Source organism: Cyanistes caeruleus, chromosome 1 (assembly GCF_971803275.1).
Source record: "Cyanistes caeruleus chromosome 1, bCyaCae1.hap1.1, whole genome shotgun sequence".
NCBI lineage: Eukaryota > Metazoa > Chordata > Aves > Passeriformes > Paridae > Cyanistes > Cyanistes caeruleus.
The window spans coordinates 60,974,491-61,000,301 of NC_141701.1; the positions used below are offsets into that span (position 1 = coordinate 60,974,491).

Here is a 25,811-nt window from a genome sequence, read left to right on the forward strand (position 1 = left end):
TCAGAGTTGCAAAGGAGCAGGTTTTGCAACTCCTGGCTTTAGAAAGACGTCCTTAAGATGTGCTGGGTTCACACCCTCAGTGAAACATTTAGATTTGCACTTGGGATGACCCTGGCTAGAATGGAAAGCATTGAAATGTTTGCAGCTGATCTTCACAAACCTGGGAAAGGAAAACACGCGTATTACTTGTACCACATTACAGGAAATAAAAAACATTGCATGAGCAATTCAGAGCACTCACTTTAACCCCTGGACCAGTTTCCCAGACTTTCTAGGAAGAGCCCACTGCCTACCTCATGTTGCTAAAGATTGCTCAACACAATCTCTCTCTTCAACAAGTCTAGTGTTAGTCTGGAGTCCTACGTTCATTTATGGGAGTGAACCTCATTACACTCGTGAGAGGCTGCTGAAGTCCCACACGCAGCAGCAGCATCATCATCTGTGTTCCACACAAGCTGTACCCAGTGCTGCAGAAACCAAACTCTATTGAAAGACAATCAGCAGTGATTACCAGGAAAAAGGCATGTTCTGCTCCCAGGAGATTCACTGCTTATGAAATCTAGAACACAGTGTATTTGAAGTTGCTTTTCACCCACTAGAGTTACTCATCAAAACTATTTTGTTCTTTTACAGTGAGCAACCTACAGTGTGTTAATTTGCTGGAGAACATGGAAAAATCAAGGCAATTTTCATACAACATGAGACCAACCACTGCTGCAAAATCAAAAAATACAAGACTCAAGCATTAAGCAAAACAATGTTTGAAATTTAAAATCCATTCCAGTACAGCTGTTATCTTCCATAATGTATAAGCCATCTATGATGTATTAAACTTGAACATTTTCAGTTTTGTATTATCTCAGCATTACATGCCAAGCACACTTCTAAGGAGCTGGACTCATTTTGTGTACAAACTGGTTTCTAAATGCAACTGTTAATTTCTTCACCAATACAGGATGAAATCTGAATTGCATTTGAAGATAGAAAATGAAGCACTAAGCCCAGTATTGCAATAACATTGCAGGGGCAATAAAAGCTTTCCATTGCAAAAACTAGGAATTTTGAATGTGTTCATCAAACAGAGTTTCAAAGAAGAGGAAAACTGTACTAAAGATACTACAGTTTTGAGAGACCAGTGTTCAATTTTACCTCAAGGTCATTAAATTAATTTCAAAATGCAAGCAGGAATGGGAGAACAGCCTTCATGCTCCACTTCTCTACTAAAGAAACAATTGTTCCTTAGCTAACTATGGAAGTGGAAGGAAATGTAGACCTGTTGACAAAAAACACTAAAGAAACTGCTTTCACAACCTATGGAAACTATTAGGGCTGTGTTTTCTACCCTTTGAAATGATCACAATTTTTTTTAATAACTCTTTTTCTATGTGCATTAGAGAAGCAAGAAAAGATGAGCCCTACTCTAGGAAAAAAAATAGTTTTCTTAATAGCTTTGGAGCTGCCACAGTGTACAGTATTTACCTTGCTCAAAGTATTTAAAAATATGAACTCAGCAAAAATAAAAAATGTTACTCTAAAGCATACTGTTTTCGATTTTTTTTTTTCTACTCGGTACTACACAATTCTATTTTTTTTTTAATAATGTGATGCTTCACAGTAATAGATGAGCAGAGTCAATTTAAGTCTGTTTCTCTGCAAGCTCTTCAGCATCAAGGACTGGACTTTAACACCCCTCATTGTCGTCACCACATTTTAGTAAAATCCCTTTCAGTACCATCTACTTGCTTAAAAAAAAGGCAGTAGAGGTATTGCAGTTCTCTGTAAAATTTTTATTGTTTCACTTACAAAAAAATTGACAAGCTTTGTTCCAACATATTCCATTCAAAACTAAATAGAAGTAAATGCTTTACAATAAATGCAGTTTGACCTCTTCAATATACTGTGTTTATAGGGCCAGGTGTCTGGGGATGAGAGGCAAGGTAGATGTTGAAACAGTAATGGAGGTCTGTGAGCCACTGCTCCTGAACTTCACCACTCTTCAGTGTCTAGAAAGAAGGAGAAAAAAGGTAACACTCAATTTCCCCAACAGCATTTGCAAAACCTGGCTTTGTTTTTATAGGTAATCAGGTGCACTGTTAAAGGTACAAGACAGCCCTGTTCCCCTGCACACAGTGACATTGTTCCTCTCTTTTATACATTTCAACACTGTGTGTCTGTTAAATAATAAAAAAGTGTTACAACTGGGTACACTAAGTCATTACATTACCAAGTGTGTGAGTTGACACCAGATGTGCTTTCCTTATTCTTAATTAGAGTGGCTCACTTACTTTGCAATTCTGCAATTTATAGGCAATTAAAATGCAAATGAGCACGGTGCTACCAATGCAGGAGAGCTCCCCAACCCACTCGAAGGGGAACTGCTACCAACAGACCACCCAGCCCAGGCCCAGGAATTCCCTCTTCTCAGGATTATATAGGTGGCTTAAAAGAACCCAGCAACACATATAACCCACCCACGGTGGAACAACACAAGAATTGGTTGTGGTATTTTCAACACTAAAAGGAAACAACCCCCTCCCTAACCTGCAGCTTAGAGAACCTTGCCATAATGTCTTGTATCTGCTTTCACCACCGTTTAAAAACGGCTCCTCTTGAACATTTGCAATGATTTTTAAAAATAAACATGACATACATGTGGTCTCTAGGAAACAAGAACTTCCATACCATGATGTCCTTGATGATCTGTTGCACCAGAAACTCATTTGTGATCATATGGCTCCTGAGCTGCCCATGCTGCATTAGTAAGCGAAGCAACTGAGCAACAACGGGCAGCTCCTCCCGACAGATCCTGCTCACTTGCAGGCTTTGCAGCATCAGCCTCAGTAACCGTGGCAGGAGTGCTAATGCAGAAATGCATGATCTCCACAGCATATCCCTGAGAGGAAAAGATAATCAAAACTGAAATGACACACATTTCAAGGGTGCTTCTGTGAACTGGCTGCATGGCTGTACAAGGAAACTTGTTTCTGTGGATTCAATCATACCAGCTGCATTCACCATAATTAGTGGCAAGGCAGAAAATCTGTACCAGAAAATGCCAAACTTGAAAATATTCCAAAATTTTGTGTAGCACTGGAAAAAAGTTAAGAGCCTGACCTGGAAGCTACAAATGTTGTTTAATCTCTCACACAGTGAATTTCTGCTTCATGCAGCTATGAAGAGGTTTTTGTTTCAGTCATTTTTCAGATACACCTGAACCTTTAAGATTCATAAGAAATTAAATTATGGACTCAGCTGTTTGTGAATGCAAGTCATTAAATACAGTAAGAGAAGGAGGAGTTGGGCTTTCAATTTTCAGGAAGCTTTCAACAACTTTTCTGTATATGGAAAATTTTGACCTGTTTAAAGACATTTCTGTGTTTCAGGTGAACTTATTTGAATTTGTTATCTGTAACTTTTGGGTTTTTTAAACCAAATGGCTTTGCAGTCTATGTAATGATGCCTGAGAAGTTTGAAACATCAAATCAATGTACTCATAAAGCCAAATCCTTTGCATGGTGCTTTTCAATGTACCTAATGAAGTTAAGGTTAAAGATTAAGGTATAAATATCCAACTTTACAAAATCAGGATAGTTGTGACATCGAAGCAAAACAATTTGAGATGAAACCTTCTTCAGTTACTGTTTTAAGTAATTCCTGGTAACTTTGCAGGTGTTTTTCTTAAATCTAAGTGCTGATTTGAAGCAAGCAAAAGAGAGACAGGAAAAAAAACTCTGAAGGGAGTGGGGTATCCTTTCATTTCACATCTCTAAATACTTGTGGCTGCAAGTATTTAGAGACAAGATGGTAAGAAAAGCAGCTTTACCTTTTCTGTAAATGTTCTGCATCCTCTCTGTCTATAGTTAACAGGAAGTACAGAAGACTGTAACAACAAGAGGCCAAGAACCTGTGGAGGTTTTCACTTATGATGCAGGCTTGATCCAAGAGCTTATTTATGGCACACAGAACAGATCCAGCTGTGCTATCAGGTATTACAACCAATCCAACCTGTATTAAAACAAGACAAAAAAAAAAAAAAAAAACCACCACCCAAGTCCATCAATTTATACAAGATTTTTTGCTGGGATACACACAAACGTAGAGCTTTCCTGTGGTGACATGTTTTACTTTGTTTCTGTTCAAACTCTAGAGACCACTGCATTTTTTGAAATCCCTCCTTTCCCAATAAATTGCCTTTCAAACCAACAGAAGGTTAAATCGACATCTTCATTCCATCCCCTCCGAACAAACACTCATCTCAAACGTATCTGAAAAGCAGCACTGCTTTGAGCCTTGCTCTGAATGACAGTGCAGGCACAAACAATCTTCTGGGCAGAACAGGTCTTTCCTTTTAAGCATATATCATGGGACTGGGAAGGCCTTCTGAGTCTTGAAATGGCACTGAGCAGTCACTGAGGTAGAAGAAAACTCTGATTTATGCTACAGAAAGGAAAGCTTCTACTGAATTGTCACCAGGGTGAGTCTCCTTTGAAGACCAACAGGAGCTTTATGAACTGAGGTAAATCAAAGCTAATGAAATATATGGTGAGTCCAAAGTGGGGTGATGCTCTGCTGTTGTTAAAGAGAGAACATCATCTTGAGTAACGATTTTATAGGCATGATAAATAATTTAAAATAAAATCTTAGTGTTTGTAGAGGCAGTGAATTAGAAAGCAGTTTAAATTTTGAAGTACTATGGAGTAAGTACCCTAGAATTTTCATTTGTAAAGCCATAAAAAAATCATGCACTGCTAGTGTGGCACCATTTACCTTAAAAAAAATATTAAGGAGTTTGAGAGTAGTCTGATTTTCTCACCTGCAAGTACACTGTTTTAAACTGACAGAGGGAGTTGGTTCACTTAACAAGGTCAGCTGCTTCTTTTAGAAATGTTTAGAAGATCAATAAAGTACAAGCTACAGAAATGTGAAATGTATTTCATTCACACCATTACTTGTGAGAGGTAAGGGATACAGAACAACTACAAGCTGAAACTTTTAAATCCTTCCAGCCCAAGATACTGGGTGTATTTCAGGGCCACGAGCACAGATCTCTGTCCCAGGCTGACCCTGTGCCAGTCAGGTGCAGAGACAGGAGGAGGATGATGATGGTCCTGCCTGACAGAAGGTGGGACTGCAACTGTTACCACAACTGCTGAGTACTACAGGACACTGAGGCACCAAACAATTAAAATGAATAATGTTCTTCCTGATCAACCATAAATAATGGCAGTGATCTAGATGGATCTATGAAGAACCATTCTGAAGATCAACTGAGCCAACATACTGATGGAATTTGCTGGTCAGCCAGTCTGAAAGATACAGAAGCAGAGACATTTCAATTTATACAAGTCCAGTAGATGAGGCTGCTCAGGTAAGTCCCCATACAGGATGCTGCCTCCATGATGCCTTTGTTTCCTGAGAGGTGTCAGCAGCCAGGGCAGCAGCCCTGGGCAGCAGCCTTGCCAACCATAACAACCCACTTAATGGTTTGCTCTTAAAGGGACAGGGCAGTAGAACATATAAGCCTTTTTAAAAGTTGATTTAAGTCAACATCCACCCCTAAAAATCCAGACTATGGTTATAGGTAAGCTACTCCCTATGAAAGCTTTGGTCTAGTAATTTCTCAATATGGCTCCATACAGGGAATGGCAGACACTGGTTAGATCACAGAACCACCCTGACAGGAGGGCAGGGGCAGTCCCTGTGTCCTCCCTCTCATCAGACAGCATGACAGGGAACTTCAGATTCTGTCCCTGACCATTCTCTGTTACTCAACTCTGGCTCTGCCGCTCCATGCCCAGTTCTGGCACGTTCAGGATTAGAAGACAGGCTGTAAAACCCAGAGAATGGGTCAGGCTGGAAGACAGCACAAGGGATCATCTGGTCCAACCTCCCTGCTCAAGCAGAGTCATCCTAAAGCACACGGCACAGGACTGTGTCCAGACAGTTCTAGAGTATCTCCAGTGACGGAGACTCCACATAATCTGTGGGCAATCTGTTCCATGGCACAGTCACCCACACAGTAAAGAAGTTCTTCCTCATGTTCAAGTGGGGCTTCCTGAGCATCAGTTTCTTCTTACTGCCTCTTGTCCTATTGCTCAGCACCACAAAGAACCTGGCTCCATCTTCTTAGCATACTTTAGATACTTAAATATATAGATGAGGTAAAAAACCTCATCTAAAGCTGCTGGTCACTCTTTTGAAAAGCAAAGCAAACCAATAAATGTTTGATTTATGGACAAGCTATCTTGAAGACAAGCTGAAGTATTCACAAATCTGAGCAAAATTACCTCTATAAGTTCAGATACCAACAGTTATTATGTATTCTTTGAAGTCCCCCAAATCTTGTTTAAAGCCTTTGCAAATGCTGAAATTATATGTTAAATACGCAGGATAAGTGGATTGAGGATTAATGACACTGTTAGCAAATTTATCACAAGGAAGTTTTAATGTAGAAGACAAATGGTACTTACAAGATATTTACAGATGCCAGTCTGGAGAATGTCAAAACACTGACTTTGTGAAGGTATAGTGGACAAGCTGTGACAGATCACCTGTTTTAATAAAACAAAGTTATATTTAAGCACTCCAAATGCAACCAGCAATCACTCACTGTGCAGTCATACTTTGCTGACAGACCTAAATCCAGAGAACCTAGAGGGACACACAGCAGTTTTGTCTCAAAGTACTGATTCTTTACAGTGTAGATGAATAGCATTGTCTACATGCATGGTTCAGTGCTTTAAGAGATGATGGTCTACACCATTAGGGTTTTTGGGAATGGCTCTCCGCATTCTGTGTGATAGAAGGCAAAAAATACTTTATCAAGCTAGACTGCCACACCAAGCCTCCAAATGCCTTTCCTTGGAGCTGAAGAATTTCAGGAAACAACTCCCCAAATAACTGTATCAAGCATGAAACAGAGGAGTCACAGTGAAACAGAAAAGTAATACAACAAAGAAGAATGTAGCAAAGATCCATTCTTCAACATAGTTTCCTCTTCAGTGCCAAAAATGTCATGTTCAAAAACGACACAAACTGTAATACTACTTTGGAAAATCTAGTTTTATAAACTGCATAGAACTTTCTGGTGCTTATATATCAGGCACTAGCAAACTACCATAAAATGTTTAAGTCTCCTGGGCATAGTATAAAGAAGCAAGAGCTCCAGTAGAACTGCTGGTAAGCTGTACTGCAATCCTCAGCAGATGGCTTTCTCTGTTCCTCTTTTCCTTCCCCTCTATTCCAATAATTTGCAAGCTAGTTGGAGAGCTTGGATGCCCTCTCTTTGTTCACATCCACTGCTTATCTTGCCAGAGTGGCAACTAAAGCCTCTGGAGAAGCCAATGTGCACAGTCTAAGTGTGTTATCAGACCATGAGCAATTGTGATGTCCTGCTAAGGACAAGGATAACAGAAGAACCAACACATGAGGAATGGAATCTTCTCTTTGTGCTTAAGGGAATCAGAGAGTAGCAAGATCAGATGTTTGAAGGTTGAAAGAATTCAAGTCCAGACATTTTACAAATATCTCAACTACACAAAACACATTCCTCTAAGATGCCTCATGACTCAAAATCTAAAGAGAATTTGCACAGGAGGATCTGACCTGAGGGATTAAATTCTGTGATAGTGTTTTGATTTTGAGACTTTGAGTTCAGGCAGGTCAAGACACCAAAACATAGTATGACAAAATGACAAACTGAGACAATGATAAAACAGAACATATCATCAAAAATAATAGTCCACAACATTTGCAGCTGGAGGATGGGAAAGGTTAGGGAAATAACCATTAACTCAAGGTCCTGTGGTATGAAAACTCAGCCTTAACTAATGTGGATGCCAGTGCTAGTTTAATCAGAAATGGCCAAGCAACACCATTTGTCATGATAGCAAAGGCACTCGGGTTTTTCCAAAATTACATGCCACACCTGGTTTTAGCCCTGCGCTTATGCCAGCCAAATTCAGGAGATCCTTAACACATCTGCCTAGTGGAACACAACATTATTGGGCTGTCAGGACATTGCTCATGTTAGTCAGAATCACAGGTGTAGTGCAAGTGTTTCATTTGACTAGTAGGACTATTTAAAAGACAATTTCATAGATACTCTTGCACTCAATATCTTTACTATATATTTACTTTATAATGAAACATACATAACAAAACAAAACTGAGTACACTATCCTAAATATAGTAGGGCTTTTGTCCACTGCAATTTGAAAGTGATAAAATATTAAGTACTCTGGAATATTCCCAAGAAATCCACTCAAAACATCTGTGTTATTAGTTGTGTCAAGGGATAAAGTCAAGCTGCAACAGAGGTTATTACTGGGGACTGTCATGTCAAGGACAAACTGTGACTCCAGTCTGAGCTGGTATTTCAATGAGCAGCACTTACACAAAAGGTAAAGCTGCACTGATGAAATCTGTTGGATGACAGCTTCAAGCTGAGAAACCCTGCAAAGGCAGGAGGAAGGGACTAACCTATGGAAAAGATCACACAGGTTTGATGAGTAACAGCTACAGAAAAAATTCAGTGAAAAAGATGTGGTGGGTCATGTGCTTGGAGACTGATAAAAACTTCTGCATGCAGCTATGAGTTTTACCAGTTGGAAATGACGAAATTCTGTAACAGCTGACTACAAGTGGTTGTGAGACAACCACAAAATGGGCAAATGTTACTTCAGGTTGTAAAAATAAAGATAATCCAAATAGAAGTGCTCAGACAGACTAAGGATCATCTCTTCAATACTACTCTGTAAGATCTTGCTAAGAATTAGACCACTTCTGACATACTGTGCAAAGTAAGAGCCACTCATTTTCAGGAAAGGCAAATTCAAACCAAACAGACACAGAAAAATTACAGAGAGATCCTGTCTTACTGGTGTCAGTGCAAAGAACTTAACCTGCCTGGGCTGGAAAAATGACACCCAAGAAGGGATCTTATTGTCATTTACAAAGTGGTGAAAAATGCCACACCAAAACAAATGTAACTAAACATAACCATGATCATGGGAATGCAGCTGAGAAGGAAATTGAGAAGGACGATTATGAAAGGGGAAAATGCAGGAGGCATTTGTTGATCATAGGACAGAGCTTGGGAAGTTTACAAAGGGGTTTGCCATATGCCTGTGAACAAATCACACCAGACACAGTCTGTCAGGGAGATTCCTTTTGATTCAGTACAGACCCACAAACTAAAGACCTTGAAAGCAAATCCACCAGTCCTACCCAGCAAAAACACCATTTCATTACTAATATTTCACCCTCAGGACTATGTCCCTAGAGCAAGCCCACCATTCCCTCAGGCTCTCCCTGTCCTCCTTGAGAGGACAAACTGTAGGAGCATTTAATGGGTACAATATGCCCACATTCAAGATTCTTCCTGAACTGGCAAGGAAAACAGGCATCATACCACTGGACAGCATCATAATTCCTTAGAAGGGCTGTGGTAAAGTCCAAGTTGATTTTTCAATCTTTTAGATCTTTCTGACCCTCAAAACAGCACCACCATTCCCTACATCAGTTCTGTTTTCCTGCAGTTAAGTGCAAGAGGCGATGCTTTTCAATTCTATAAATTAAATCCTGCTTGAAATGGCTTTCATACCAAATGCCTGTTATTAAAAGTGAAACTGAAACGTTTTTAGACATGGAAATGAAAGGAAAAGAAAACTTAATTATCACATGAAAATTAGTATTTTCCCTGACAATTTATTTTCCTTAGGCAAGGTTTTGCATGATGTTTAATTTCCATAATAAAATGTCACAGCTGATTCATTACATTACATTTGATTAGCATTTATCACATTTTTGGCACATTCATAGATTGATTTTGGACCAAAGCCAGAGTAGTTTTGTTTCAGAGCAATCCTGAAGTGAATGGACTGAGAACAGGAATTTTTGATCAGGGAGATTTTATTTGTTTTGAGATAAATATTTTATAACAGGTTTGGGTTAGACTTAGATATTTTGTTGGGGTGTCCTTTTTAATTTTGTTTGAATGTTCACTCAAAAAAATTAACCTAAAGAAACACAGGGTTTATCTGTTAGCATTATGCAGCAAATGCTAGGGGCTCTGTGACCCACTGGCAGATTTTCAAGCCAAACCTTATTGATCAGACAAGCCCAAGTATCACGAGCCATACAACTGCAAGAGCAGGCTCCCTACTAGTGCTTTGGGAAGTCACTGCTACAGAAGCCTCCTTGCCTGCCACATTGAAGACAAACCCCAACAGCAGACAACCACAACAGGGGAAAAAAAACCCCAACAACAACAAAACACCATAAAACAAACAACCTCAAACAAATTAATTTAAAAAAAAAACAAAAAAGAAAAAAGAAAAAAGAAAAAAGAAAAGAAAAAAAAAAGGCTGGAAAGGCCCCTCAGAAGCACAGCCCGATCCAGGTTTTTTTGAGATCCTGGCACCATGGAGTATTTTACTTCAACTGGATGAGTTAAAAGCATTTTTGCCACTGACAGCTACCCTGATTGACAATGCAATCCCACACAGGCTTTTCACAGTTCTAATGCAGAACCAGAAGAATTCATCAGTTTAATGTTGTTCATCTCTAAGATGCTCTCACCTCCGGAAGACAGAGTTGGGATGACCCAAGGAAGCCCAGTCTCAGTGTGAGCCCTCATGGCAAGAGGAACAAGCACACCTGATGAACCGAGACTAACGTTTTGTTCATTATTGAACTGTTCCCACTCCCTCAATGCTTCCTGTAACACGACAGAATCCTGATTCAAAGTCTCAAGAAAACACCTTATCAGCAACTGTCTAGAGAAAATTTCTGTATTATTTCAAGTTTATTAAATGCTGCAAAGTACTCTTTTTTCAAAGAAAAATACTCACCTTCCTCTGAAGACACACACAAGCAAGAGCACAAAGAGAAACCCAAGCAAGCAGGAAAGATAATGGATCGAGTATTTTAATGAGCCACTGTGTAGAGTCAGACCAAAGGCAGTTCAGATTCCCTGAGAAGTGATTTTATTAAAAAAAAAGAAAGTTGGCACACACCAGATACTATAACCTAAGGTGAACTTTAAAATATATTTTTCAACTCACATCAACATGTACCTCAGACATGGATAACTAAAATGTAACAGGCTGTTCTGTGGTGAATTCCCCAGCCCTAGTGAAATGCCTGTTTGGAGCAGGACTGTATCCAGTGTAACATGTTAGTGTGGAGCGTAGAAAACGAGAAGTTTTCAGGTGATGGGGCAGGCAATGAAGCTTGGCGTCTGAATCTTGACCAGCTCCCCCGAAGCACCCTCTCTTATCAGACAGTGTACTCCCCTGACAGGTGCTGCTTCTCTTTCTGAAATAAATTGATTTGACAGGGCAATATTAACAGTGCCCTGAGTTGTTGAGAAAGCTGCGTACAACAAGAGATCTTTGTTCATCTGCCTTGGGTAAGCGCACAGGGGCAGATGTGAAAGATATTCCTGATTCACTGACTCCAGAAAAAAAAAGCCAACATAAAAACCTCCACACAAAACCTCTACACATTCACAATAAAACAAAATCCAAGTTAAAAAAAGAAATAGCCAAAAAGAGTAACAGAGTCTGCAGGAGAACATTACACAGGTGAGCAACAAGAGTAAAAAACCCACTATTGGGTTAATTTTACATTTGGGGTAGCAAAATGGGAATGCAGAAACTTATTAAAGAATTACAAATACTTAAGAACATATATGGTGTTCCACACATTGATAGAGACTTGGTACTTCCAAAGACTTAGAAGAATTACGACACACAGTTGATGTCCTGGTCAAAAACAGGGTAACTGCAGCACACAAATTCATCTTGCATCTGCTAACCGTGATGCTTGCCTGGCTGCAGGCTCCTTGGCTGTCGTGGGGTCTGATACAAAATCTATATTTGAGAATCAATTAAACTAAAGGAAGTTATCTTAATTTGCTACTGGACACAAATACCAGAATGGCAAGCACCACAGCTCACCTGTGCAACAATTTGAACATGTGCTCAAGTCTGGGTACCAGCAAGATTTGGTGCTACAAGGCAAAGAGGGCTAGAGACAATCACCCTGGTTCTCTAAGTGAGGGGCTTTTCTGAAAATATTGTTATCAGCAAAACCAGGGCTTAAGGTCAACAGCCACTGTGCTGCAAAGCCATACCTGAAGAACATCACAGGTTGGGTTCTATTCCCAGAGCCATTTTATTAACATAACTCAAAGAAAAGACAGCACAAAACAGCTTTTGTTTCATCCTTTTGCAGCCATAATATGCCCTTATTTCACAGCTCTGCAGCTTCCTCACAGCTATAAAATGCCACCAGAGCCAGCTGCTCCTCCTCTGGATGCCTCCTTGTCAGACTACATGCAGGACAGTCAAAGGAACACCTGATGTTGAAGTCTCCAAATTCACCTGTCTATCTCTTCTCCAAACAAAAGGGCTTGAAAACACAGAAACATAGCTGCACTTAGCAGCTAAAACAAAGTGCAGTGAAAACCCTGCACTTAGCTCTTGTCCCACAAAGCCAGTGTTTCTGAGTAAATTTAGGTTAGGTATCACAAGCCAGGATTTGAATATAAAACACAATACACAGTACCTGTGGAGTTGTTCTGTACAGTAACACTGCAGTGAGTTCCCAGCTCCAAGGTGTTACAAGATACACTGGAAGTATATGATGCAGGTACAATGGAGCACTGGCCTGAAGATCGCTTTAGATTTTCTGGAAGTTTGTGTTTCACTATTTATTTTTTACCGGTTGGGGCTAGTTTTGGTGCTTTTTGTTTGCTTTGGGTTTAAGTTTTACGTTTTATGAAAGAGAACTTTGAAAAAGAGCTTTATTAATTTTAAGAGGCATTCCTTTTACTTAAATTATTTCCCTTCCGTTTCTCTGGACTTTGCATTACTTTCCAATAAAATAATTATTCTCACTTCTAAACATTGAAGCTGGGATAGGATGTAGCTTTACTAAACACTAACAGGCTTATACAGAATTTTTTGTCTTCTTCAAAGAAAATTAAAATTGTACCATATTCCTAGTTGAGAAGGAATTTTATTTAGAAGGAAATTTATTTACCCTTAGCTGCCTTTTCTCCCTAGAGTGAACCTAACCTGTAAATCTCAATAAAGACAACAACTTGAAACCTTTCAGGAACTTCAATCCAAAATCTATGATGTAAAATTTTTTGAGGTTTTTTTTGAGCATTAATCTCTGCTTCAAGTTAAGCTACAGCACTACAACACCACCATTTACTTCTCAAGACAAACATCCTTGCAGGGCTTTTAATTTATATGCACTGACTTGCTATCTTTATTGATTTGCTGTAATTTTTCACAGCACATCTGTGAAGATCCAGCCTTCCCAACTGTATTTCACGTATAAGACAGAACAGGTATTGACACAGATTACTGTATTACACTACATGCATCTCAAGGTTTTTGAATTCAAGTCTGCTTTTAAAAGCAGCTGACCTTCCCTAGTGTTTAATCTTAAACATTCTGAACAAATGGTTGAGTATTTTATTTCTTCAAGTCAGCTGTGTGCTTGATACAGCTCTGGAACCTCGACTTCAAGCAAACCCTCAAATTATCATTTGCTTTCCCCCTCTAAAATGTTCAACCGTCACAAACATCAAATATTACAACAGAAATTACCATTTATACACGGTTACCTTGCTAAACTCTTCATTTCTGTGGGCACTTTTTCATTTGATCTGGGCAGAGCAATTCAATTACAGGGGAGTGAACAATATCACTGACAAACACTATGGGCACAGTTAAAATGAGCCAAGGCTGAAGCTCTTCCCTCGGGCTGCAACCATTTATTCTGGAGTCCCATTTATTTCAACTACAGGGGGGTGATTTTAAATAATTGGCTTTAACAAGACAGAAGTAATTTTAAGCAGAAGTTCCTCCAGAAAAGGAACCAAAGTTCCCACATTTAACATCTCTTTTAGACAAATCATGAAGACTAACCTTTAGAGCTATGCAAAACAGCATTTAAAGAGACACTTTTCTGAAACATTGATCCTCAACTGAAAATCATCACTACTTAAAAGCTTCTAAAAAAAAAAACAAACATGGCTTCAGATTACCATGATTCCAGTTACCACTCTCCAGACAAACGAAAAGTAATTTACAAATAATATCCATCTCAAAACAGGTTTTGTTAAAAACTACCTAAAAGCATTACTTAGCAGAAGTGCTTACTGTTATCCACATACTACCAGGTGCCCTGGCTATAATAACACTCCAGAAGTCCAAACTGCTCTTTGAAAATGCTTCAAGTTATTCTCTTCCTTTCCAGAGCTTGTCCCTTCTCCAGAGGCACACTGCTTTTTCTCCCACATTTCTTGCACACATATGTTATACGTGAAATTTCCTCTTACAACGCTTTACCCTTAGAAACACACATCACCCATTGCACAACTATGGACAGGAAGGTGGGACTGCCTTTTCCTGCACTGGGAAACAAAGTTGAGCACTGAGGCCAACAAGCTTTGGCCTCCAGATTCACACCTGGGTCCCTTCTTCAGTCCCACCAGTCCTACTCCTGCCTCACAACCCAAACAACCCGCTGGCCAAGTGACAGCTCCTGCCAAGCAGGATGCTGGAGCAGAGTTGTGACCCACCCTGTGCTGAACTAGAGCTTTTTCTCTTCCATCTGCTTATTTTCATAGAACTTACAGGAATTAGTATTTGCAACTTTTCTTTTCAGCAGAAAGCTAAAAAACTAAGCATGGTTTAGACAAAACTAGAGATGGAAGAGATGAAAGACAACAGTGGAAGGACTAATAGGAATCTGATCACAGGTCTTATTTATTAAATGATAGAAAACCAGGCCATTAAATTCTAATTCCATCAAAGTTCCTTAATTATTTTCACCTACATTAGAATGCTTTTCCATTGAGAAGAAATCCTAGATTACAACTACATAATGAGAACTCTTAAAGAAACAATTCTCCTCATAGAGAGGCCTGGTCTGCAGCCAACGAACACTGCTCTCATTTAGCAGGTATCTAAAACTACTACAAACATTTTGCTTAACATTACAACATCACCATAAACTTCCTTCTCCAGCAAGGGAACAGATGAAAGGTTAGCATTCAGAAGCTCTGCACTACAACCAAATTCCAGCAAAAGCATGACTAATTCAAGCTGGGGTTTATTATTTCCTGTAGCACTGCTCTATCTAAATAAAGTAATTTTCTGCCACAGCTAAAAATGTTTTAACTCCAAATTCTAGCATACCTTGAACTATGTCCACTTGGAAGTAGGCAGTCTCCAAACCTACCTCCCTCAGACTCAATGCACACAGAGCCCTCATATCACACTGTCTTGCCAGACACTTTGGAGAGCCTCATGATTTGCTGGCAGTTTTCTTTTCCCCAGAGCCTGCAACTCTGGGGTTTGCATTTTTGGCTGGGATTTTTTGTTGTTGTTGCTGTTTGTTTTTTTTTTTCCTTTTGAGAACAGATTAGCTTGTTCGGTACCTAGTGAAAACTAACTGATCTAAGAAAAGTATTCCTGTGAAGCTTGTGGCAAATCTTGAATGGAAAAGTTTTAACCAAGCCTGCCCTCTTCTTTCTTGTTTATTTTCTTCCTTACCTTCTTGATTTTAAAAAATCGTCCAGGCTCCAAATCCCATGGTTTTAATGGACTACAGTTCCCACAATAATTTCTTCAGAAACTGAGCATTATATAGCATATTGATCAACATGTTTGATGGATACAAGGAAAAGATAAAACCCCACAAAACTTAAAGAACATGCTGCTGTATTAGATATTTAAACACAGAGAAAAAAGTAATCTAAAAACTGAGGAGTTTCAGAATGCTTTTATGTGTCATTTACCATATCTATGACTGCATCTGAAATCAAAACCAGACAAGTGAAAAATGAATGGAATTCTGCAACTCATAAAAGGAAGTGGTTGCCTCAATACCAATGATCACTTCTCATTGTAACACAACCAGATATGCCACCATTACTACCAGATCAGAGGCATGAATATCTTGATTTTTCTCCAGCATGAAAGCAAGCTATTGAGGAGTTGCCCCTACTTTTTTGTTCACATGGGGAAAAAAGGAAAACTAGCAAATGTGGGGGGGCACACCCCAAACAGCATTGCAGTACCTGGCAGGCCTTTCATGGGAGCAGTTTGACTCTGATATCCAATATAACTGTAACAAACCCACCAAATAAAACTACAAACCCTTACTCAACTGTGAATTTCATTATGTCTAAAAAGCAAAAATAACGAAGAGATTTGTTGATGGGGAAACAAAAAGACCTGTTTTTTGTCAGAAGGAGTTTTCAAATAATCACAGAATCCCTAGTTAGAAGGAATATCCTTGAGTTCCTCTAATCCAAGGCTCCTGTTGGAGTCACCTGGGTCACCCCACCCTGTGGCCAGCATGGTTTTGAGTACATCCAAAGATGGGAACCAGAATGTCTCCAGGCTACTTATTCCAGTATCTGACCACCCTCACTGAGAAAAGTGACAGTTCAAAACTCTCTTTGGTTAAGAACCTACAAAATCAGGTGGGGCTAGAAGGTCTCATCCTTCTTCACACAGATTTTTGATGTATGGGATTTTTGCTCTATTGTCTTCCATAAAACATTCTCCAGAAAAGACTTCAGGCTAAAGTGCAGAAGTAGTGCAGTGCTCCACAGGATGCCCAAATCATCTTTCATTACTAACCAAGGATATCTAGCTCTTTGCTTAGTGATCACCATCCCCTTCAAACAACTTGGGAGAGCACCTTGTATCTTTCCTCAGAAAAGGTACTTAAACAAAAGTGAGTCTCAAGTTTCTGAAAATACTAACTCTCATTGATAGCACCAAAACACTAAAGATTGTGGTAGAAGACACTCAAACTTGCAACCAAGAACCAAACACACAAAAAAGAAATCAAACTACTTCATTGTTTCCTGTGTGAAAAAAGTCCTACTTCACTGCCAATTTTGAAAGATTTTTAGAATAGAAGCAAAAAGAGGAAGAAGAAAACACTAAAGGTGACATTTTCAGAAACAAGGAAGGTGTACAGAAATCCTTCAGATGCTGGATTATGCTAACTCTGAGAAACTGCGCATTCACAGAGCAACAGGTCATGGAAAGAGAACATTATGATCCCTCCATCCTGGAGAAAGGTATTTTGGTGAAGAAACAGACAAAGCAAAATAAATTAATAAGTTCAGCTGCTCCACAGGCTGAATATGACTGCAGGCAGAACACCTAAATATGTGATTCAGTCATGGTACCAAACAACAGCCCTGCTTAAAATACTTTCTAATACATAGCAGCACAGATTCAATGTGTAATCTTGGACTATCATCAATTTCAGAACGTTATCACTTAAACACTATGAAGTAGAAACCATCTACTATATTTCTTTCTTGAATGAAAAAAACATACAACTAAAACCTTCTGTTTTGCTCTTCTTTCTGAATTCAGGACTATGATTTCATAAATACGGTCAAATTGGCATGTCATCAAAACATGATTTCCCACCTTAAAGTGGTTTTTGGTGAGCTAAACAATAAAAAGAGTTGATGCAGAAAGACAGCTAATCCACCTCTTATGAATAAAATCTTGTGGCTCAAATCCCTTTAGAACCAACAATCCAATTAATTTTTCAGCTCTTATGATGTTAGGTACTGAATTCAGACTGAAGTTTCTAATCCCAGCATATGTTGGTTAACTAATCAGGAACCATTCAAAATAATGACTAATGCCAACTTAATATTGCTTCCAAGTTCAAATTTTATTTAATCCAAGTGCTTTTCAATTAATAGTGGCACTTATTCTCCAGGAAAACTCTTTATAATTAGTATTTCTAAAATTAATTTGTTCTTAAAAGCCAAAACATATTGCTGGTTCTAATATTAGTGCATAAGAATTTTCACCAAGGTTTCTACCAACTTTTTCCTTGAGTATTGCCTTGCATACTACATGTCTAAACATTCAACTTTTAAAGCAGCATCCTTCAAAATATTATCTGATGGCTGTAAAAAAAAATGTTGGCTGTTCGACAGCTTTTATATTTTTCATTCTTTTTTCAACTCAAATCAAGACAGGATTTAGGCATCTCTGGAAAAGGGATGGAGAGCACTCAGAGTTTGTATGCTGTCATTTAGAATTAGTGTTGATGTATTACCTCTGTCACAGCCCAGTGGTGTAAAAACTGGTCCAGATCAGTTAGGTAAAGACGGATAGGTGAAAGCTGTGTCTGGCTAATGTGTGGTTTTCCTCTAATGCCCTGGAGACTAGTCAGCTCCTCTCTTGAGAACCCTGGGGAAGAAGAAGCAGTACAACAGTATCACAAAACAAGCCAAACAGTGTTCTACTTCAACAGCATCATTGACAAACACTGTCTTTTACACTATGTCAACATAATCATTTTTTCTTAAAAGCTCTTCCTTGATTTAATAAACTAAGTATATCAAAGTACAAATTTTGACTTTTGACAGAAAACAAAAATATTTTAAAACCCAATAGTACTATAATGTGATAGAAAAAAAATTTAAACAACCAGTGTTACGCTATTTTAAATCTATGCATCTTTTAAAAAATAACAAGAATGGGTATAATGCAAAATACTTCATGTATTCACAATAACTCAGTAACCTTAGTAATAAATAAAATAACCTCAGGGCTAAAAAAAATACCATTTAGCTTATTATTTCTAGAAAGGTATTAGGTGTTCTAGTTAAAAAGGACAAGTACTCCACAAGAGTTACTTGGGCTTTGCTTTCATTTTCTCTGCTATTACTTCAGCACTCTTTTTACCATTTTAGGAACAAAAAGGTAATTTTTGAATACAAAGTAGCTGAACATTATAAATAACCAAGGTGATGAAAAAACACACTATTTTTCACCACAGCAAAAGTCAGCGGGAGTTACTTCTTAGCAATATTACACCACTTTAACCACTGTAACTTCCCAAAGTTGCATCACCACAGAATACAGCTATTTTTATAGCTGAGTAAGAATAGAGTAGCAGAAGTAGCTCTGCTCACACACTGACCTTGGCCAGCTCACTTTAACGTACTCTGATTACTTTATTCTGATGGAATGTTTTCAATAGCGTAAGCACATTTACAGGAAATCCCAGAGGCAATCTTTTATATTGTTATGAGCCAATAAAAGGCATTTACTTCAAGATAGGAAAAAAAAATTAGTTTATGTCATATGCTGAATTTAGGTTTTCCTCATACTTTCCTAAGTAAGCTAGAATGAAAAAAAAGTATGCAAATATTCAGCCCAAATGGAAAAGTGTACAAATAGAGTGTCAAAAATCAGATCAAGAAAATAAAATCTCATATCAAAAATATATAACAAGATTAGAATTACTTTCAGGAAGTACTTACTAAACCATTTACTCTAAATTTAATTTGATAATTGACTATCAAAACAAATTTCATTTTGCTAATTCTGAATTATTACATTCATATGGATTACCTATAAGGGTTGAAAACAAGAAGCTGAAATAGTCCACATCATTCACTGAATTATCCTGCACTTGGCACTTCCAGCCTGCAAAGGATGATCTACACAAAACCAATAGCAGACAGTTTATTAAAAAACATATAATTAAGAATTCACAACCTACCTGCACAATATAATCAATTAGCATGCCTAAATTGTTACAATTTTAGCATCCGTGTTTCTAACTGTTGTTCTTAGAACAGCTTTTTAAATAGGTCCAAAACCAGAACCAGCTCTTTTAAAGACAAGACATACTGAACTTTGTACCCCTGCATGGCCTTAGGTTGCTAAGATGATTTAAATTAACTGCAATAGCAACTTTTCATTAATACTGGTACAATCTTCAGTACACTGATGACACCATAAATTAAATTAATTTTATTTCCCTTACTTGGTAAAAATCTTTATATTACAAATGCTGGGCTATATTTTTCATCTTATCCACTACTTTTAATACATGAACAAGAAACCCCATCTGAAAGCAGTCTCAGCATCTCTTTCAGAACTGCTGAAGCTATTGAACACAGCTAAGTAAAAAAGTTGTTTGGAAATTTAGAACACAAAAAGGAGCAATATGCAAAGACAGGAGCAAACCTGTTATCAAAGCTGTCTGACACTTTCCATCTCAAGGGCAATCTGGAACACGTGAAGCACCAGTCTACTCTGGTATCTCAAATGAGAAGCCAGTGCTTGTGGAAACTCAGAGCAAACAGACACCAGTGACCACCTAATGGCAGAGTCTGGCCCATGTGCTGGTGCTGAACCAGGAGGAAGCCAGGAGCTGGGAACAAGGACATCTAACACATGCTTTCCTCACCAGGCTGCAGCTCAGACCCAGATCACATTATGCAAAAATGCACATTATTCAAATTACCTGGTATGCTGCTTTTGGCACTGGTGCTGCAGACTATGGATCTTTGCTATAAGAGATTGCTGCTTTCCACTCTTACAATCTTGTGAAATTTCAGAGCTTCTGAATGCAATTTTCCAAGCCAACTATCTGCCTTGGATCTTTTTTTTTATTCCTAATTTCTCTGTGCCAACAGCCAAAATGGCTTAGCTCATGGGTAACAAAAATCTGGAAAGCTTGTTACGCAGGAATTTTTTACAGCTCCGTGCTTTGGGAGAAAAAATATCAAATTTGGAATACTTTTGTGCCAGGCATATACATTTTGCCACCCACAAAAATCCATCCATATTATTTCAGCATCCACAAAAATGACAGCTAGAATATGCACGTGTCTGGAGTTACTCAAAAAGAAAGGAGAAAAACCCCAGAATTTCTTTAAATTAAAGAAAAAATCCAGGATTCCATCAGATTACCATGTAGGATAGTTAATTCTAGGGAGGGAAAAATCAGAGGTGAGAGAGCACAAAGTAAGGCTTTATTAAATAAAGCTCCCACTTCACATTAACACCTGGCAGTAGGGATTTGCTGTATTTCAGGTGATGTGATTAGCTCTGCATGCTCCCTTCTGGTTCCTAAGAGGCCTTTGGTCCTGCCCTGAGGCCTGGCTGACTACTTCCTTTTCTTAACCTGCAGTCTCTCAATCTCTCCCCAGTCCTAAGGCTGCAGGTTCTCCCAGGACAAATCCCTTGGCCATGGGAACGGTGAATTTTTTCCATTCTTCCAAGGAGGTCAGAGCCCAGGTGCCAGTCCCATTTCTTACAGCATGGAAGAAATTTCACACATACTCAACTAAATCAGCAAGAGTTCTTGCCACTACTTCTCTACATAAGGTGGATATTTACACAGGAATCAGATCCATACACCAAAAGAGAGAGTGAAATCCATGTCCTGTTCAGCACAGCAGAACAATCTCCTTTAATCTGATGCAGAGAGACCGTAAGTCTGACTTGAGGCCACTCATTCTACCAAAGTAAGCATTGAAGAGCATGGAGAGAGATTCAAGAGGGTTTAGGACTTGCTAGACTAGACACAGAAATTCAAACTGTGATGCAACCATTGAGAAAAATGGTGGGAATGCAAGAGGCTGGGAGAGATAATGACAGATGAGGAGCTGCAAAGGCAATCAGGCAAATGTAAAAATAAATAAATCTTGGGTAGGAAGAGAAAGAAAGAAAGAACATGTGATAAGCCCCAGTTCAGGAAGTAGGGACTTGCATGACAAATCTTGTTAGAATCTGGTTTAAAATAATCATATACAAAAAAAATCCAATATTGGAAAAATTCCACTTCCATATGCAACCATTTTGAATGCTTTACAATTAGGACCAATGCATGCAAGAGTTTTACATAACCTCCAGAAGAGACTGAACCAAAACTCAAGATTCACTGAAGGTTAGCAAGCAGAAACTGCAATAGGTTCAGGAGATGCCTGGACAGGAAAAATAATTCCAAATCTTATTGGTAAACATCTGGAAATCAAACACTTCATCAGTTTTGTTTTCCCATGCATCTACAAACTCACAAACAGGAGAAGCATGTTAAGTATCCTAAGAAAACACCAGGCTAAGGGCCACTGCTACAGACATAAGAGGAAGCAGAGAGAATCCCTGCAGTTCTGCCCTGGGAACATGGAGGCAGCATAAGGAGCAAACCCTTGACAGAGCTATTACATGGTTTAATTTAAGATTCATCTCTACAAGCAGAGCTACACCGAGTCACACACACACAAAATCAAGATCACTAAATTCAGCTGCAGTTTACTTTTTTAGAAAGTGAAAGCTATTACATACATAGGAGAAGCCTCAATGTTAAAAGAGCATTACAGTTAAAAATAATATAGCATTAAATTTAGAAAGTGACAGAGAAGGTTGCCTCTGATCTTCAGCTTGGCCTCTCTTACACTTAGAGTACACCTTAGAGTATGATAATACTATGTGTCATATTTCCTCTAGGAAAAAACCCCAAAACTATGTCTCATTCAAATCACGGATGAATGGATCAGTCAGGATTACACAATGAAGGATAACAGTCTGACCTGTCCTTATTTATTGCATCATCTATAATGTGCACAGTGTATGAGGCATAATTAAAAAGGCAGAAGAAAGTATTAGCTCAGAAATTCAAGTAGGTTATACAAAATGCGAGACAAATACTTTTTAAAACTGGAGGACAGAAATCAGTGTTAACACATTTCTTCAAGTATCATTAGATTTTTATTTCTTTTTTTACTTTTAGGACAGAATAAGCTCATATTATTAATACTGGAAGCTCATCTCTTTTTTTCAGCTAGTTATCTCTAGTACTGCAACAGCTCAACAGTGATTAAAATATGAAAATTTCACTAACAGCTGTGGAGAGATAGAGCTTCAAGTATTTCTAAGAGCAGCACCTATCTGATCTCTACTTCTCCACTTAAAGTAAATTTGAGGTCAATATTTTATCTTCAAGACAAAAGATGCTATATATTCTGAAAAATCAGAACCCAAATGTTTCATTGAATTCCTAAAGTCATCAGGTAATTCTACGTACTTCTGCCTACACCTTTCCTTGCCTCAGTTCCTCATCTTTAAACTGGGAAAAACATCACCTTCCCATCTCCTGCAGCTGTGAAAATTACTTGAGCACAACAAAATACTTCCATGGGTGAGGGCAGGGGGAGGGAATCCCTTTGTTTTCCAAGCGGGACACAATACAATAGAGAAAACATGGAGCTTCCTATTGAAACAGGGCCAAACTCTCACATGAAGTAAACGCTCCTTCAGTGCTCATGATGTACTCCGCACAGAAAGCAGGATGGAAGAAAACCATGAAATCATGTAATTGAAACACCACATGAGAATCTCACAATAAATCAAGACCAAAACCAGTGTATTTATAATAATACAAACACAGCAGCATTACAGCACAGAGGTTTGTTTAAATATAAGTCTAACCAGCTGTCATCACCTCAATTACCTTAGAGCCCAAGTGCCTATAATGTAGACACTTGTTAAAGCTGCTCAATTTTGAAGTTGACATTAAAGGAAATAAAAAATAAGATAAAGAACACAGAACAAAGGAGATTCCATTCTAGAACAGATATTGATGTACTGCAAGTACATAAAAAATATTTTTAAAATCTTAGTTTAATATATTAAGACTACCATGAATAATTGGAGACTGCATGCACTTTTAAAATGTGTTTTCAAGATGCTTGTAAATTACATGTCAGACATCTGACTAAAAAAATTATCTGCTTTATAGGGGGAAAAGAGGTAATAAGCATACTATAAGTTGTCTTTTTTGTATAAATTATTACTGACAATGGGAACCTGTTATCAAACTGTGTGTGAGTGAGACCTCTCCAGTCATGTAGTCCAAACCCACATTAACTGTGATGAATTACATGTTGTAATTTCCATAAGGTCACCTGCTCTCTGTGGGAACTTCTCTTTTGAGGTTTAGAATTGCACATTTAGGTAACCTGCTCTGTACACCAAATGGTATTGAAATAAAAGCTGAATCTAATTAACTTAAAAATCATAGCTTCTCTTGTCAGTAGCAGAACAAATATTTCTCTGCCAAAGCAAGTGTGCAGTGCATTCCTTTCATCACTTGCTGCTAACTTTTCTTTTGCCTCCAGATGGACTTCACTACTTCAGCTCATGCTGCTGTTATTTTCAGGTTGACTGTATCACACAGCTGCAAAATAAAACTGCAGTTTGTGCAAGACTAGTAATTCCTCAGCTGCAGACTACTATCTCTGTGCCTCCTGACCTAAACTAGGTACTAATTGACTTATGGTTCAGATTTAAGGTGTTGATTTTAGCTTATACAGTCAAAGGAGTCTTTGGGTAATTTAGAGGTCTCTAACAGAAGAACTCTGATGAACCTTGCTGCATTCATTTTAGAAATTATCCTTCCACTTGTCCTCCTATAAAACTCAAAATCCAGCACGGACAGCAATGCACCTGTCTAGCATTTGCTAAGCAAGTTTTCCTCAGAATATGGATTGGTGTTGGGTTTTGATTTTATTTTTTTAGCAATAAAATTGAAAAAATGTGACTAGTTTCAACCCTGAGTTCAGCCTCCAAGTATTTTAAAGTAAAACATTAAAAAGCAAATGCAAGATTCACAGTTCTTCAGAGGCATTAATACTATTACCCTTTTGTTCATAAATGTGAGGGTTCTAACACTCAAGAAGTGCAAGTTCAAGGGTTTGTGTTTTCTATTCAAGGAAAATAAAATCCAATTCTTTCACCTTCCAGGAAAAGTCCCAGCACCATAATTTGGAATTTGGGAATATCTAGTGCAGAGCATTCCTGAAGCTTTACAGAATTATTTGAACATTGGCAAGACAACAGCCTGAGATACACAATTTGTACTGTACTAAATGATCCTATTTTAAATTGATTTTATCAACCACTGATCAAAGATTTAAAACCATCCCTCTGACAACTATTTAATTCTAGGTTATAAAAGCACTGTAAAAGGAGTTTCCCCTCTATTTCTTTCACTGATATTTCTGTTCCACACAGAACATTTAAACAGTCACAGGCACAGTCAGTAGCTGATACACCCATTTCCTGAAAAAACCTAACTATGCATTCCAGGCCTCAACTCTATGAAAATTAAGTAACATTCAATAAAATTATTAAGTACACAACCTTAGAATAGTTCAGTAACTAAGTCACTGTGTTAAGAAAGAGGAAATCAATCTTTCCTTCAGATGAAGCCAGTGATCACAGACTTTCCGCAACCTCAGTAAGTGCTTTAACCACCAAGATACTACTATAAATTGTTTATTAAATTGTCCTTCAAACACATAGAAGAGCAGAAAATTTCCAGAAATTCTGTACACCCCACAGACAACCACTGCATGAGGATGGCAATCAAGCAGGAAAAGGTTATAGCAGAGCAGCTACAGGGACTGCCCATCTCTAATCACCAGAGAAGAAACTCTTCTGGTTCCCAGGACACCCCCTCGAGATAACCTGCTGCAACTTCAAGCAGCTGCACAAAATATTATGGAACCAAACAAACCAAAAGGAAATTACCAGGATGAAATGGAATTCACCTTGCAAAAGGCCTCCAAGAGAAGGCAAGGATGAACTGAACTAGCAGCCATGAGCAACTTGATATCTGAGAACTTCCCTGACACCTGCAAGAGTGTGGAGTGACAAATTTTTGTTTTAGGCTGTTTTTCAGTTGCTTTTTGATGGGGTGTTTTTGGAACTGGTTGGTATGCTTTATTTTTAAAAATAACTAAGGTCTGTAACATCGGTGCCTGCACCAGGCAAACTGACACTGTAACAGATGAAACTAGCTGACACATGAACACCTGTGTCATGCTTGGGAACAGACAGAATGGCTTCTGAAAGAAAAATTTTTGCATGCTCCTCCTCTTAGAAGTCTTGTTAATGGTAGCTGCACATGAATATGAAAGACCCTATAACACT

At 38.4% G+C, this 25,811-nt stretch overlaps 2 protein-coding genes across 12 annotated transcripts in view; one reads left to right on the plus strand and one right to left on the minus strand.

The window, feature by feature from the left end:
* Window positions 1-1,536, plus strand: part of INVS (inversin) — an 86,305-nt gene extending 84,769 nt beyond the window's left edge. For all 4 annotated transcript variants that reach the window (XM_023921702.2, XM_086895136.1, XM_086895142.1 and 1 more), the window contains one exon: window positions 634-1,536. In XM_023921702.2, coding sequence (XP_023777470.2) covers window positions 634-749 — 116 coding nt within the window. In that variant the 3' untranslated portion in view covers window positions 750-1,536. The remainder of the gene's footprint in view (window positions 1-633) is intronic.
* Window positions 1,537-1,766: 230 nt separating this feature from the next.
* Window positions 1,767-25,811, minus strand: part of TEX10 (testis expressed 10) — a 54,898-nt gene continuing 30,853 nt past the window's right edge. For all 8 annotated transcript variants that reach the window (XM_086895178.1, XM_086895187.1, XM_086895152.1 and 5 more), the window contains exons 11-16: window positions 19,437-19,525; window positions 18,133-18,266; window positions 6,471-6,551; window positions 3,824-4,005; window positions 2,683-2,893; window positions 1,767-2,003 (exon numbers count right to left, since the gene is read on the minus strand). In XM_086895178.1, the coding sequence (XP_086751304.1) occupies window positions 1,890-2,003; window positions 2,683-2,893; window positions 3,824-4,005; window positions 6,471-6,551; window positions 18,133-18,266; window positions 19,437-19,525 (811 nt within the window). In that variant the 3' untranslated portion in view covers window positions 1,767-1,889. The remainder of the gene's footprint in view (window positions 2,004-2,682; window positions 2,894-3,823; window positions 4,006-6,470; window positions 6,552-18,132; window positions 18,267-19,436; window positions 19,526-25,811) is intronic.